This window comes from Canis lupus, chromosome 16 (genome assembly GCF_048164855.1).
Source record: "Canis lupus baileyi chromosome 16, mCanLup2.hap1, whole genome shotgun sequence".
Lineage (NCBI taxonomy): Eukaryota > Metazoa > Chordata > Mammalia > Carnivora > Canidae > Canis > Canis lupus.
Window position 1 is genome coordinate 24,678,327 of NC_132853.1, and position 14,278 is coordinate 24,692,604.

Genomic DNA, 14,278 nt, shown 5'->3' on the forward strand with positions numbered 1-14,278 from the left:
GAATCTTAAAAAAAAAAGAAAAGGAAACTGTAGAGGCGCTTGGGTGGCTCAGTCAGTTGAGCAGCTGACTTTTTTTTTTTTTTTTTTTTTAAGATTTTATTTATTCATTCATGACAGACAGAGAGAGAGGCAAAGACACAGGCAGAGAGAGAAGCAGGCTTCATGCAGGGAGCCCAATGTGGAACTCGATCCCAGGACTTCAGGATCACACCCTGGGCCGAAGGCAGGTGCTAAACCCCTGAGCCACCCAGGGATCCCCTCCAAAATAAATCTTAAAAGAAAAAAGAGACAGAGAGAGACAGACAGAGAAAGAGAGAGAAAGAGAGAGAGAAAGAAAGAAAGAAAGAAAGAAAGAAAGAAAGAAAGAAAGAAAGAAAGAAAGAAAGAGAAAGAGAGAAAGAGAAAGAAAAAACTAAACTGTATTTGGTTACCTTTCTTTATTTTAGGGGACCCCAAGAGATTGCCGCTGCTAGGACAGGTACAGGACGTATTTTCATTGGTAACGATGACTTCTACACAACCATTACCATCTTCAGTGCTGCCACAGGCTTTGCAGCTGTTTTCTATGAAGTCTGTTTCCTTTAAAGATCAATCAATAGTAAGAGATAGTAAAAAATCTTACCTACAAAATGGCTACATTTTAATTTCCTTAGCAGCAACCAATTAGATAGGAGCTAGAAGGTTAACAACTGAAAAAATTATTCTCATGTAAGAAAATCACTAACCCACTGATCAAGACTATGACAACTAAAAAAGCAAATTAACAGTTAATGGTATCAGGAAAGTCTAGGAGAGCAGTTTTCAAAGTACAGTCTGCTGACTCCCTAAGTCAAAACTATTTTCATCAGAATACTAAGATGTGATGCCTTTTTCACTGTATTGACACTTACACTGATGGTACAAAAGCAATGGTGGGGAAAGTTGCTGGTACTTAGCACAAATCAAACCAGCAGCAATCAAAGTGCACTAACAGTCACTATATTCTTTACTTGTCAAGTACTCTTAGGAAATCAGTAAGTATGTCTCTTACGAATGTCTTCCATGAAGCAGTAAAAATATTTTTATTAAGTATCACCTCATGGGTAGATGCCTTTTTATTTTTATTTATCTATTTTTTTTAGATGCCTTTTTAATAGTCTATGTGACAAACAGGAAGTATGCTTAAAGTACTTTTGCTGCATACCAAAATACTTTGCTGTATACCAAAATACTTTGGTTGTCTCAAGGAAGAGCACTTGAGCAACTACTTGAGTTATAAGCTGAACTAGATGTGTTTTTATCCTGAAACATCAATTTTGCTTGACAGAATGAGAGACAAACCATGGTTATTCAGACTGGGACCCTTAAAAAGCACTTTCTCAAAAACGAAGTCAGCCTATCGCCTCCAAGAAAACAATGGACAGTATTTAGTATCAGTGGTAAAGTTCAAACTTTCAAAACACAATCAGAATTTTGAAAATTTCTATACATAAGCATAATGAGCTTGAAGCTTCCCAATACTTAAAGTCCTTTCTGATGAGATTAGTAGTGGTTTTAACATGATTACGTGATGTTATGTAATGAAATCATATCTGGCAAGATCTGCATAACTCAGTAAACCAGTATCTTTCAAATGACCAATGCATGATGTTACAAAATCATGCATGAGTAAAAGATCTATTCAAAGTGCAAGACTGACTAATAGATTTTAATTTAACTGAGTTATGAAAAGGTCACTGATAGGTGCCAGGTTCCACATCATAACTAATCTTTAAGATTTAAACTACCACTTGTTGAGTTGCAATGCCAAAGAATAGCCACAACTATCTGAAAAAGTTTATATTAAAATATTTCTCCCTTTTCTATTTGAGGCCAGACTTTCTTCATATGCTTCAACCAAACACCATAAGGAACTGGACTAAATGCAGAAGCAGATATGAGAATCCATCTAATTCCTTTTATTTTTTTTTTTTCATCTAATTCCTTTTAAACCAAATATTAAAAAGAGCTGCAAAACTATGAAATAATACCAATTCTTCTCACTTCTTTTTTTGGGGGGGAAGGGGGAACATTTTCCCAAAACTGTTATTCATGTTAATATATAATAGGTTTTTTTTATTTTCTTAGAATTAATAATTTTTAAATTTCTCCATCTTAATTTCTAATACAGCAAATTTTAAAAAGTATAATCCACATAAACAAAAAGCACATTGGGCAAAATAATTTTTAAGAACGCAAAGGAGTCCTGAGACCAAAAAGAACAGCTCTAGGTCATGCAAAGACTTAACTTTCCAAATTTGGAACTTTGATCTAATCAATGTACTAAGAACAGGTAAAAAGATAACCATTAAACAATATAAAATAAATGTATGACATTAAAAATTTTGGCTTTTACCAATTTTAGTAGGAAAAAAGCCAATATACAAGCTGCAACTTCTCATATTCTGGAAAAGCAGAGCAAAAATACCAAGATCTAGCAAAAAAGCAATACTACATGAGTCGAAATTAAGAAATACTACCTTCTCTTGGCTTACTTCCTTTTCATCTGCTGCTTGTAAGGGAGTAGGAATATCACATACACATTTATTTTTTCGTCTATTCTTCCGTTTTTGGCGTTTCTTTTCTTGCTTGAGTTCTCTTACTCGTTCTTCCTCTGAAAATTCTTCACAAAGTTGTTCTAATCGGCTAATACCCTGTACTTTTTCCACAGTCATCTATTATAAAAACAAAGTTGAGTGAAGACTGCTCAAAACTTCATTTATTTTCCAAGGAAATTCTCATTTGCTAATTCTGTCTATCTATCTATCTATTTGGGCTCCACACAGCATGGAACCCAACATGGGGCTTCAACTCACCACCTTGACTGAGATTGAGAGATGGGTGTTTAACCAACTGAGTCACCCAGGTGCCCTTCATTTACTAATTTTAAATGATACCACACACAGGTAATTCATGTTGCAATTTTACAGATTTTTACAAAGAATCTTAAATTTTAATACTTTAAATAAAGACATCTTAAATCTACAGGAAGTGAATATACTACTAATCCCTACAGGAAAGGCAAACTTATATATACTCCTATTCCAAACCAGCAATACTCTAGTTTCAAATTTCAAAATTTTAATGCAGCAGAGTAAATACTCATTTTTTCACACAATGAGAAGACTATTTAACCTGATTAGATGATCTAGTTTCTGAAGTCACAAATATACAAAGAGAAAAGGAAACAGAAATGTGTGCAGCAAGAACTAGTACAAATCTCCTCAGACTCCCCAGGACAATGTTTAAAGCTCATGGATGGGCTTTTGAAAAAAGGGTTTATAGCTTTCATACTATTCTTAAAAGATCTGTGACCCAGTTAAAGGGTTACAACCATTCCCTAGAATGTAACAAAATGTTCACTAGCCAATATTCTATGTGCTAAGAGTGGAACCCGCCCCCCCAAAGAAAGTTACCAAATCACCAGCATTAAACTCAATACCAGCAATATAAAAAGGCTACACATCTGCAGGCAAGCTGAGCCTCATTAAAAGTTTCTACTTTTGTTCCTTATTTTGGGGGCTGCTTTTAACTTTTCATTAGATATATTTAATAGCAACATCTTGCTAAATAATCACCAACTTCAGTTTTCTACTCTGAGAAGGTTTAAAAACCAAAGCCAGCAGAATAACAGGATTAAAAAAACAAAGAAAAATCTACAAATTTCTAAATTCTCATTCCCCTCCCTGAATCCCCCTAAATCCATGACACCATCAGTGGATCACAGGCCTGTGAGGCAAAATCAGACTGGTGGCTTATAGCAATATTCAGTCTAATAATGTGACTAAGCAATCTTAGACACTGAAGCAGCCCACTATTTTTACCTCAAAACTCTTTTTTTTTTTTTTTTTAAGATTTTATGTATTTATTCATGAGAGACACGGGGGGGGGGGGGTGGGGGAAAGGCACAGGCAGAGGGAGAAGAAGGCTCCACACAGGGAGCCCAACGTGGGACTCGATCCTGGGACTCCGGGATCACGCCCCAGGCCAAAGGCAGGCACTACACTGCTGGGCCACCGGGGCTACCCATTACCTCAAAACTCTTGCGTAAAGCATCAACACCAAGATAGAAAAGCATCTGCCATGTTTGCTCTTCTGCTCGTAATTTTTGCCAGATTCGATGCAGTCTTTCATAAAGATGAATTCCCAAGCAGGTCAGAACTTCCTCTTGAGCTATATCTATTGTCTTTGCATGCCTTTCTCTTCGCCTATAAAGGAGAATAAATCACATAATTCCTAATACCCTTTACCAAAACAGTAAAAGACAGATTAAGACATCTGCAAGTTCAGGTTTTAAATACAATTTGCGTATCTAATAACAAGCCAGTTATATATTCAAATTCAATATACATATAAACATACAAGCACACATGTATATAACAAATGAGAAATACACATGCAGGCAAAACTCAGTCCTAATATTGCTAAAAATTAGATAATTCAGGAACTGGCCCTAAAGAGATGGTTTTGTGGGGCACAGAGAAGTCATATACGTGTCCAGCTCAAGGTAAACAAGGTAAATACGACAGCTCCTTTCACCTTCCAATTGTAACAAATGCCTACTTGGTTTTTGTTTCTTTTTGGAATGGAGAAAGGTAATGCCAATGTGATTCAATCATGGACCGAAGCCTTCCAGGCTAGTTTTCAATAGAAGTATTCATAAAGTTTCAGTGATAATTCTTCATGTTCTAAATGCCTAGCATAAAGTAGGCAAATGAGAGCTGATATACAAAACAAAAAGGAAAATGGGTTCAATTTATTCTAGAACTTTCTCTGATTTTATGTGCACAATAAAGCCAAAGTTAAAATTTTAGATTCTTATACAATCCAATAATAATATACACACAGTTCATGAATTACATTCAGTATTTAACCCCTTGCTTCAAAGACCTTTCTTCCTATGCAAAAACCATCATTCTGAACAAAATTTAAACATGGAAATGCATGGGTGGAGGGGGAAAATCCCTTCTAATCATTTTCAAATGAAAATGATAATCTATAATAATGAAGCCAAAAAAAAGCCTGTCTACTTCGAGCAACAAGGAGCAGAGGGCTGAAATGAATACCACAGAAAAGTTTTTCTCTCTTTTTACTCAATTAAGAAATGCATACTTTAAAGAAAGCAAAATCTTTACAGGCACACTTTAATTTTTACATATATCACATGTACTGAGGCAAAAGGTGATGGAAATAAATTTTCAGTAATAAAATGAAGCAAAGCGCTAGATAGCCCATTCTAGCAAATTACATACTCATACCCTCCTGCGAACTCTGGCTCAGCACGACCCAAGAGATGTGCAATGAAGTCTGTTTCACAGCAAACATGTATGTGCCGTTCGTGTGGACAGCACCGCAAACCTTCATAAAGTGCAGCACAGTAGCCCTTCTCTTTGCTGCAATCAAGTTCACCAATAAGGATATTGTATGCTCGGAGGACTTTATTTTTGCAATCAGTGCAAAACCTGTTGAAAAGAAAAACTTCAAAATTAAGAACTAGCTGCGTAATTATTTCATGAAACATGTTACACCGTACTAATGACATTCCCCTCCTATATGGAGTGTTAAAAAAAATCCTCCAAACACACGTTTAAAACATACACATGTAAGAGAAATACAAATTTGCGGATTAGAAGAGTAGAGCTGGATCTCCATTTGCAAACGATTCTTAAATGAGACACATGGACCCAAAAGAATGAGATGGATATATACCTGTTTGTTCACAAAATACACGTGTAAAAAAAAGTTGCCAAGGACAAGCATACCTCCACTTCAAGAGCTACTTACTTGTACAAGTTCAAAATAAAACAAAAGGCTACAAACCAGTGACTCAAAGAATCCCTTCTTTCAGCCTCTGAAAAATAGTTGCTATCTTCGGTCAGTAAACCTGAGTCCATACTTTGCTACAACATTTTAACATCTCATTAGCTAAACACTGGGAAGAGGGTGGGGGCAAGAAGAACAGGAAAGTGGCACACGGTAGATTAAGTAATTTCCAAAATGTCAAATTTCTTCTTCTTACAAAAAAAAAAGCATGTTTTCAAACACAATCATAATATTGACAACACATACACAGAACTGTTGTCTAAATTTCAGTGGCAATAGTGTAGAAGAGGGAAAAAAGCACAAAAGAGTGTGTGAATGTAGAAGATGATGACATTTTCTTTTAGACACCAAACATTCAATTTTTAATTCAAAAATTGGAAAAAAAGAAACAAAAATTAAAAATTGGGCAGTGAAAGAAAAAAAATAGAGCCTCGTTTCTTTAGCTTTGATATCCTGAAACAAGGAAGAACTGGTCTGATAAAAAAGCCAGGCTCATAATATTAATAACTGCCTCTCTCAGAAGATTAGCTGTGGTGGAATCAGAAAATTTTGATCTCTTTAATTTAAATTTATCTCCCTAGGTGACGTATTCTATTTCAATGGCTTCAGCCAACACGTATACCTCTCACCTCTACAGCTCTTGTTAAGTGTCCGCCCTTGCCTGGGGGCCAAACCCACACTGAAAAATGGGGGACACCACAGATGTACAATAGACAACATGTTAAACTTTCTCTCCAAAACCAAGGGCAACACAAGTGTTCCCTTCTAAACTTGTTAAGAACATCATTCATATAGTCACCCAGGAAGAAAACCTCAGTTAACTCGCAACTTCTTCTCTGGTCTTCTTTTAGGGGTGGAGCCAATTGGTATCAATGATTTCTTACATCTCCCTAGGCTTCTTTCCAATTTCCCCTAACCTGTTTTCAACTGCCTAAACAATTTTTTTAATGCTTTTTTACTTCTCTGTTTGCATTCTTTCTAGCTTCAATGCATCTCTCATAAGAAAATAATTTTTTAAAAAGACTTTATTCATTTATTTGAGAGAGAGAGAGAGAGACAGTAAGAGACAGCATGAGCAGGGAAGAGAGGGAGAAGCAGGCTCCCGCTGAGCAGGTGGGCTCGATCCCAGGACCTTGAGATCATGACCTGAGCCAAAGGCAGATGCCCAACCAAATGACCCACCCAGGCACTCAGTAACAAAATAATTTTTGAAAATAAATCTGATTATCTCACTCAGCTTAAAGACCTCTCCACTATAAAGTTTCAACTTTTTATTAAGCCCTTCACGGACTTTCTCTCTTATCCCACCTCTTTCCAGCCACACGTCCCAAGACTCACCTCTCCCTCATCTTCTCCCCACTCTACCCTGTCCTGTACACACACCACACAGACAATGGACTATTGTGAACACAGCAGATGCGTCCCTACTTCAAAGTATCTGCTTTCTCTCCATCCCTCTCCACATCTTTCTCCATTTGCCTAAATTGTGTCCATTCTTAAAGACACGCCCTTCTGCAATTGCCATACTAGAATTCAGACTTCCTCTGCGTTCCAATATTTGCATTTACACTTCTTACTGTACTTACCCTTACACTGCCACACATCAGTTTGCTGCACAAATCTTTCTAAGTATGTTTCTTGAAATGAATACTTGTTAAAATAGAGGCGCTGAGTCTCTAGGGCCATTTAGTAATAAGTACAGGCAATAATGTTGACTAGTAAAAATAAAATCACTGTATCACTAATGCTTCGAAAAACAAAGAAATGTACAAAAATTAACACAAAATGGACTAAAGACCTAAACATTAAGACCTGAAAGTACGGGCAGCCCGGGTGGCTCAGCGGTTTAGTGCCGCCTTCAGCCCAGGGCATGATCCTGAAGACCCGGGATAGAGTCCCATGTCAGGCTCCCTGCATAGAGCCTGCTTCTCTCTCTGCCTGTGTTTCTGCCTCTCTCTCTCTGTGTGTGTCTCTCATAAATAAATAGAAGCTTTAAAAAAAATAAAATTAAAAATTAAAAAAAAAAAGACCTGAGTACAAAACTCAGTTTTGTACTACAGTTTTGTACAGTTTTTTGTTTATAGAAGAAAACACAGGAAGAAAAATTTCATGACACAAAATAGGTTATTTTTTGGATAGGACATCAAAAGCACAGAAAACAAAAGCAAGTAACAAATGAGACTGTATCAAACTTAAAAACTTCTGTGTAGGGATAGCCTGGGTGGCTCAGCGGTTTAGCACCGCCTTCAGCCCAGGGCCTGATCCTGGAGACCTGGGATCGAGTCCCACATCAGGCTCTCTGCATGGAGCCTGCTTCTCCCTCTGCCTGTGTCTGTCTCTCTCTCTCTCTGTCTCCCATGGATAAATAAATAAAATGCTTTAAAAAAAAAAAAACAAAAAAACAAAAAACTTCTGTGTAGCAAAGGAAAGAAGAGAGTGAAAGACAACCACAGAGAAAATATTTGCAAAACACATACTGGATAAGGGATTAATATCCAGAATATATGAAGAACTCCTACAACGTTAACAGTAACAAGAAAATTGGGCAAAAGACATGAATAGACATTTCTCTAAAGAAGACAGGCTAACAAAGAGCTAACAAGCATATGAAAAGTTGCTCCACATCATCATCAAGGAAATGCAAATTACACATGGTACTATCTTATACTCGTTAGTATAGCCATTATCAAAAAAATAGAAAACAGTATGTGTTGGCAAAGATGTAGAGAAACTGGAACCCTTGACACTACTGTTGCTGAAACTATAAAACAGTGCTATCAATAATGGCAAACAGGGATCCCTGGGTGGCGCAGCGGTTTGGCGCCTGCCTTTGGCCCAGGGCGCGATCCTGGAGACCCGGGATGGAATCCCACGTCGGGCTCCCGGTGCATGGAGCCTGCTTCTCCCTCTGCCTGTGTCTCTGCCTCTCTCTCTGTGTGACTCTTATAAATAAATAAAAATTAAAAAAATAAAAATAAAAATAAAAATAAATAAAAATAATAGCAAACAGTATGGCATTTCCTTAAAAAATTAAAAACAGAACTACCGTATGATCCAGAAATCCCATTTTTGAATATATATCCAAAAGAACTGAAAACAGGATCTCAAAGATATTTGCACATTCATGTTCATCATGGCATTATTAGAAACAACTACGACATAGGGGCAACAACCTAAATGTCCACCGACAGAGATGAGCATAGTACACACACAAATGGACTGTTATGCAGCCTTAAAAAAGAAGGAAATTCTGCATCATATGCTACAGCATGGATGAACCCATGAGGACGTTGTGTGAATTGAAATAAGCCAGTCACAAAAAGACCAATACCGAGAATGATTCCGCATATATGAGTTATCTAAAAAAAATCAAATTCATAAAAACAGAAAACAGAACCCTGGTTGCCAGGGATTGGGAGAAGGTTAAGTAAATGGGGAATTATTGTTCAATGGATGTAGTTCCAATCATGTCAGATGAAGAATTCTAGAGATCTACTGTACAACAATGTACATATAATTAACAATACTGTAACGTTCACTTAAAAACTGTTTAAAAAGTAAATTTATGTTTTTTTAACCACAATAAAAAAAAAAAGTCTTCCCCTTGATGGGCAGAATAGACTTATTGCAGAAATAACAAGTACTTCCATGTTTCCAGATTATAAAAGATAAGGTTATTTTTCAGGTAAATAAATAGTTAGATGTAATACAGCAGCAGTAATAAAACTTAAAATACTATTCCCTTATTTTACTGCTTTAAATCGTCATAGTTTAATGTATCTTTGTGAATAATCCTAAGTATCAAAGGCATAGATAAATAGCAATTTTAAGACTAAAAGTGATTTTTTCCTGTTTTCAAAAGTAACCTTGCACAAATATTTCTTAAGGCAGAGGCTTCAGTTTCTTAACATGTTATTTCCAATTATGTACTACCACAATACTTAACTGGCCAGTGTTATCAAATCTTTATTTAATAACCCAGTGTGGAGCCCAACATGGGGCTTGAACTCACACCTGAGATCAAGACCTGAGCTGAGATCAAAAGTAGGACACTTAACAGACTGAGCCACCCTGGCGCCCCATCAAATCTTTATTATAAAGTGCTCAGAAAAGTTCACTAAATAATGTGACTGGCTTATTTCACATACCTCAAAAACTCAAACTGTACCTAAAACAAGAACTAGATACAAAGGAATAACAAGGACCTTGCAAATCTGGCGTGCAAAATTCCTTAATGTGCTTACTATGTGCTAGATACTGTTCTAAGTAAGTATGACTATGTATTGTCCATCCCTGTGACAAATTTAACCCTACAATTAATTAGTACTATCATTATTTTTAAGAAAAAAATGGAGGCACAGAAAAGTAACTTGTACAAAGTTATAAAAAAACAAAACAACAACAACAAAAAACAAAGTTATAATCAGTAGATTATAAAAAAGCAATCTCTCTTAATTGTACTTCTCTCTACCCTTCAGATATTTATCAAACAAACTCCACCTTCTTATAGACATAAAATATTGCCATTCAAGTACTGGAAATATCTAGGAACCATTACAGGAAACTCCAAAACACTAGCTCTTACAACTAGTATTTCACTGCAAAAAGCTCTCTTTTGGTGGACCAATTAACATTGAATATAGGGATCAATTCATATTGAAAGAGGAAGGAATCTATAATGGACCTATCTATATAAATATATTTTGTGTCTATATAATTCCTCTTCAACAAAACTGCAAATATTTAACATATCCTCTATTCTCTTGGGTATAATCAACCAAAAAAAGGCAAATAAACAAGAAAGTTTGTAACTGAAAATAGAAAAACATCTAATAAACTTAGTATGCAGGTTAAGTCATTACCTCATTCCCATATAAATACCAATCTTGATAATGCTAGTTTTTATATTCACGTGTTTTCTAGAAGTGTCCCCAAAGTAAGTATGTGTATATGTTCCAGGTCAAAGAACAAACAACCACACACCAAATATATGATGTATTTATATTAAAAGAATACAACTCCCTCCAAGAACACCATCTCTAGATGGCTCCCTTACCAGTTTCCTTTCCTACTGCACTCTCCCTCCCTATGAATTTCCAAATGTTAATGACACTTAGAAAATTCCTTTGTGGGATCCCTGGGTGGCGCAGCGGTTTGGCGCCTGCCTTTGGCCCAGGGCGCGATCCTGGAGACCCGGGATCGAATCCCACATCGGGCTCCCGGCGCATGGAGCCTGCTTCTCCCTCTACCTGTGTCTCTGCCTCTCTCTCTCTCTCTCTCTCTGTAACTATCATAAATAAATAAAAATTAAAAAAAAAATAAAATAAAATATTAAAGTAAGTTGATCTCTTCTTTAAAAAAAAAAAAAAAAAAAAAAAAAAAAAAGAAAATTCCTTTGTAAAGTAGTATTCTAAAAAGAATAATCTGAAGTTACTTTTTTAGTACATGAACCAGACAAATTCTAATTCTATTTTTAGGTCTTGACAAACAATTATAGAAGAAATAATTTAAAATATTACTAAATGAAAGCTAATTTAAACCTGAATTTTGAAAATGACAATATGAAATGCTTCTATCATAAAAACAAAGAATACTAGAATTTCCAAAGTGAATAAGTAGACTTTACTCAATTAAGTATACTTTATTGGCCTGGAACCAACAGGTAAAAATTACAAAAAGAGGAGATACTGGCTCAACACAAGAAGGATAATACTGAGAGTCATCCCATAAAGGAACTGCTTATCCTAACATTAAGCTCTGCCTAGCACCAGGTATCAATGGCAAGAATGGAGTGCTATTATATGAAGGAGATGACAGTCAATATGGATGACTCAGAGAGTACTAGGTCACCTTCCGACTATACTGTGATGACATGACCTTTAGACTTACCTGTGTTTTCGCAGATATGTTTCTAGTGTTTCTAAAAGACAACTGGAGTCAATTAAAACTACTTCATCCCTGCATTCTTGGGACATTAGTTCCCATACGTCCATCCAACAACCTCTGCAGAAAGAAACAGATATTAGTGAAAGAAGGAATATATAAGGGTAAAACATTAAAAAAGGCAGAGTAAATGATTGCTTGATTTTACCTGGATGTTCCCTGGAAAGGTCCATAATGGAAAATGATCCTACACTTGCTGTCCTTCCTGTGGTCTTCACTACTTCTCTTATCTGTACTTAACTTCTCTGAACTGACACTGCTACTGCTCCCTTCACTGTAGTACAGTATAGTACAAAGCTTAGTGACACTGAGATAATCTGAAGAGATAATTTCTATAGTCTAAATTAAAATCATAAAGTATTTAATACATTTATATTAGTAGAATAAGTTTACAAATTGGTATATAATTACATATTCATTTTAATTATATTAAAATATTACTTAAACATATGCTCGTATCTTTATATAAAAATATCTGTTCAACTATTAAGTTTATCTGACACAATTTAACAACATTTACATTTATTAAGATACTAACTTATTAAGATATTAAGCATTTTATGAGCAAACCTACTTGGAATGCTTTAAAGTCAATAGGGCTAAAAAAATATTTTCACCTATAAACATGGATCAATCTTCCACAAATTGAAAATTCTAACAAGTTTTGATCTACTTAATGTGGTTTTATATCTAACCCATGGCAACAAAACTGTTATCTACCTTCACATTTATAAGTAGCTAAGAAAAAAAGACACAGTTTAATCAAATCATAGTAAACAAATTTTTACATTTATTAAAACAAAGACAACACACTAAGACGAACACCTTACACAGCCTGTGTCAGTAATAAGGACTATATAAATAACTTTTAGAAAACTTATTAAAAACTTCCCAGACTCTCCCTCCCCCATAGGGTTTCAAAGTACTGCTCATGCGTTTTGCTTTGTTGCAGATGTGCATTCCAAGATAAATGTGTGTCTATATGCCATTTAATGATATTCTTGGTATGTCATGATTCTGAACACCTGGCTCCTGCCTGTTCTTCTGCAGTCTCACTACAATCTTAGAAATGTGTTAGTTATCTTGGATGCTTGAGATGGAGAAACCTCTGAATCTTTACTTAACCTGCTCTATATAGCTAAGTACCTATTTCTCAACTCCCTGCCACCACTACAGTTCATCTGTACAATTCAGCTCCGTATTCCTTGTTACAAGAGCTCAGGTAAGGTATAGCACTCTAATTTGAAACAAAAACCTCAACTACTGCTCTGTCTTCCATGTTCTACCTTCCTACTCTCAACTCTTGTATTTCCTTTTTTTCTAATTATACCTCCGTGATCTATAATCTCCTAAAACTGATGAACTCTCAAACTCAAGTTCTCACAATTGAGGAAAAAGTTCATGAAATCAGAGCTAGGGGTTGATTATTTTATCATTGGAACATAAGAGCATTAATACTTTTTTAAAAACGCTACAACTCAAATCAAGATTTTATCCACAACCTCTCTAGACTGAACATTTTTATATCACTCCTTCCTTTCAAATGAAACTTTCTGAAAAAGAAGTCTTTCCACTCCATACTTTCCCTCATAGCTTAATCCACTACGACCTTAGATTGCATTCTCTTTTCTACCCATTCTGATCTGGATTATTTCCACTCAACCACATATTTACTCATCAAGATCACCAATTATCACAGTGTTGTTATATCCATTCAACACTTCTGGGTCCATGATGACTTCAGCAGCATTCAATACAGCTGACCAGACTCCCCTGAAACACTCTTTCCCCTTGGCTTCCTCCTACCTCTCTGGCCACTCTCTCAAGTTTCTCTACTGGCTTCTTTTCTACCAATTAACTAAATTCCTCAGCATTCTTCTCTCTTACTCTACTCTCTCCCTGGGTAGACCTTATACACTATTCTCTAAGATAATCTTCAGTCATCAGCTACAGGCCTATAACTGTAGCCTAGATTTTTCTTCTGGATCTCAAACTTGCTCCCGGGCAGCCAATAACTTGGGGTTACTTGCATGAATACAAGAACACTCTCAGGAAGGCTGACCTGGATTGTTGCCATTGAGTAGGTTGAAACCTAATCAATTGTTAACATTTCTCTAGAGAAAGTCTAAACAGCAAAAGGGAGGGAATAACAGTGGGAATATGTAAAATGGAGTGCCAAAGTATCATACAATGGCAGTGACAATCCAATGTCGAGGAGAGGGAGTCTTGGCTAAGCACACTACTCCTTGGTCTGCTATCTATATGGCTTGTGGGAATAACTGCAGCTACCTTAGGAGACAGTGCTAAAGATCAACTCATACTGATTTCCTAACTCAGCAAACAACCTTCTAAAATATCTGGCTTCCCATGTGGTGGAGCTGTAGCTGAAAGGGAATGTGAAGTCTGTGGAGGTTTGTTTTTTGTTTTTAAACAGAAAGATAGGAAAACACAGTTGTATGTCAATTTAACAAAAGCAGATAATTGATAAAGCAAG

At 36.0% G+C, this 14,278-nt stretch overlaps 1 protein-coding gene across 12 annotated transcripts in view; it reads right to left on the reverse strand.

The window, feature by feature from the left end:
* GGNBP2 (gametogenetin binding protein 2) overlaps nucleotides 1-14,278 on the reverse strand; it is a 33,450-nt gene that overhangs the window by 5,061 nt on the left and 14,111 nt on the right. For 3 of the 12 annotated variants that reach the window (XM_072779683.1, XM_072779677.1, XM_072779678.1), the window contains 5 exons: nucleotides 11,731-11,844; nucleotides 5,277-5,480; nucleotides 4,052-4,226; nucleotides 2,499-2,693; nucleotides 432-579 (listed from right to left, as the gene is read on the reverse strand). In XM_072779683.1, the coding sequence (XP_072635784.1) occupies nucleotides 432-579; nucleotides 2,499-2,693; nucleotides 4,052-4,226; nucleotides 5,277-5,480; nucleotides 11,731-11,844 (836 nt within the window). Of the gene's footprint in view, nucleotides 1-431; nucleotides 580-2,498; nucleotides 2,694-4,051; nucleotides 4,227-5,270; nucleotides 5,481-11,730; nucleotides 11,845-11,932; nucleotides 12,059-14,278 lie in introns of all 12 variants that reach the window. The other 9 variants (XM_072779675.1, XM_072779682.1, XM_072779676.1 and 6 more) reach the window with 5 other exon arrangements.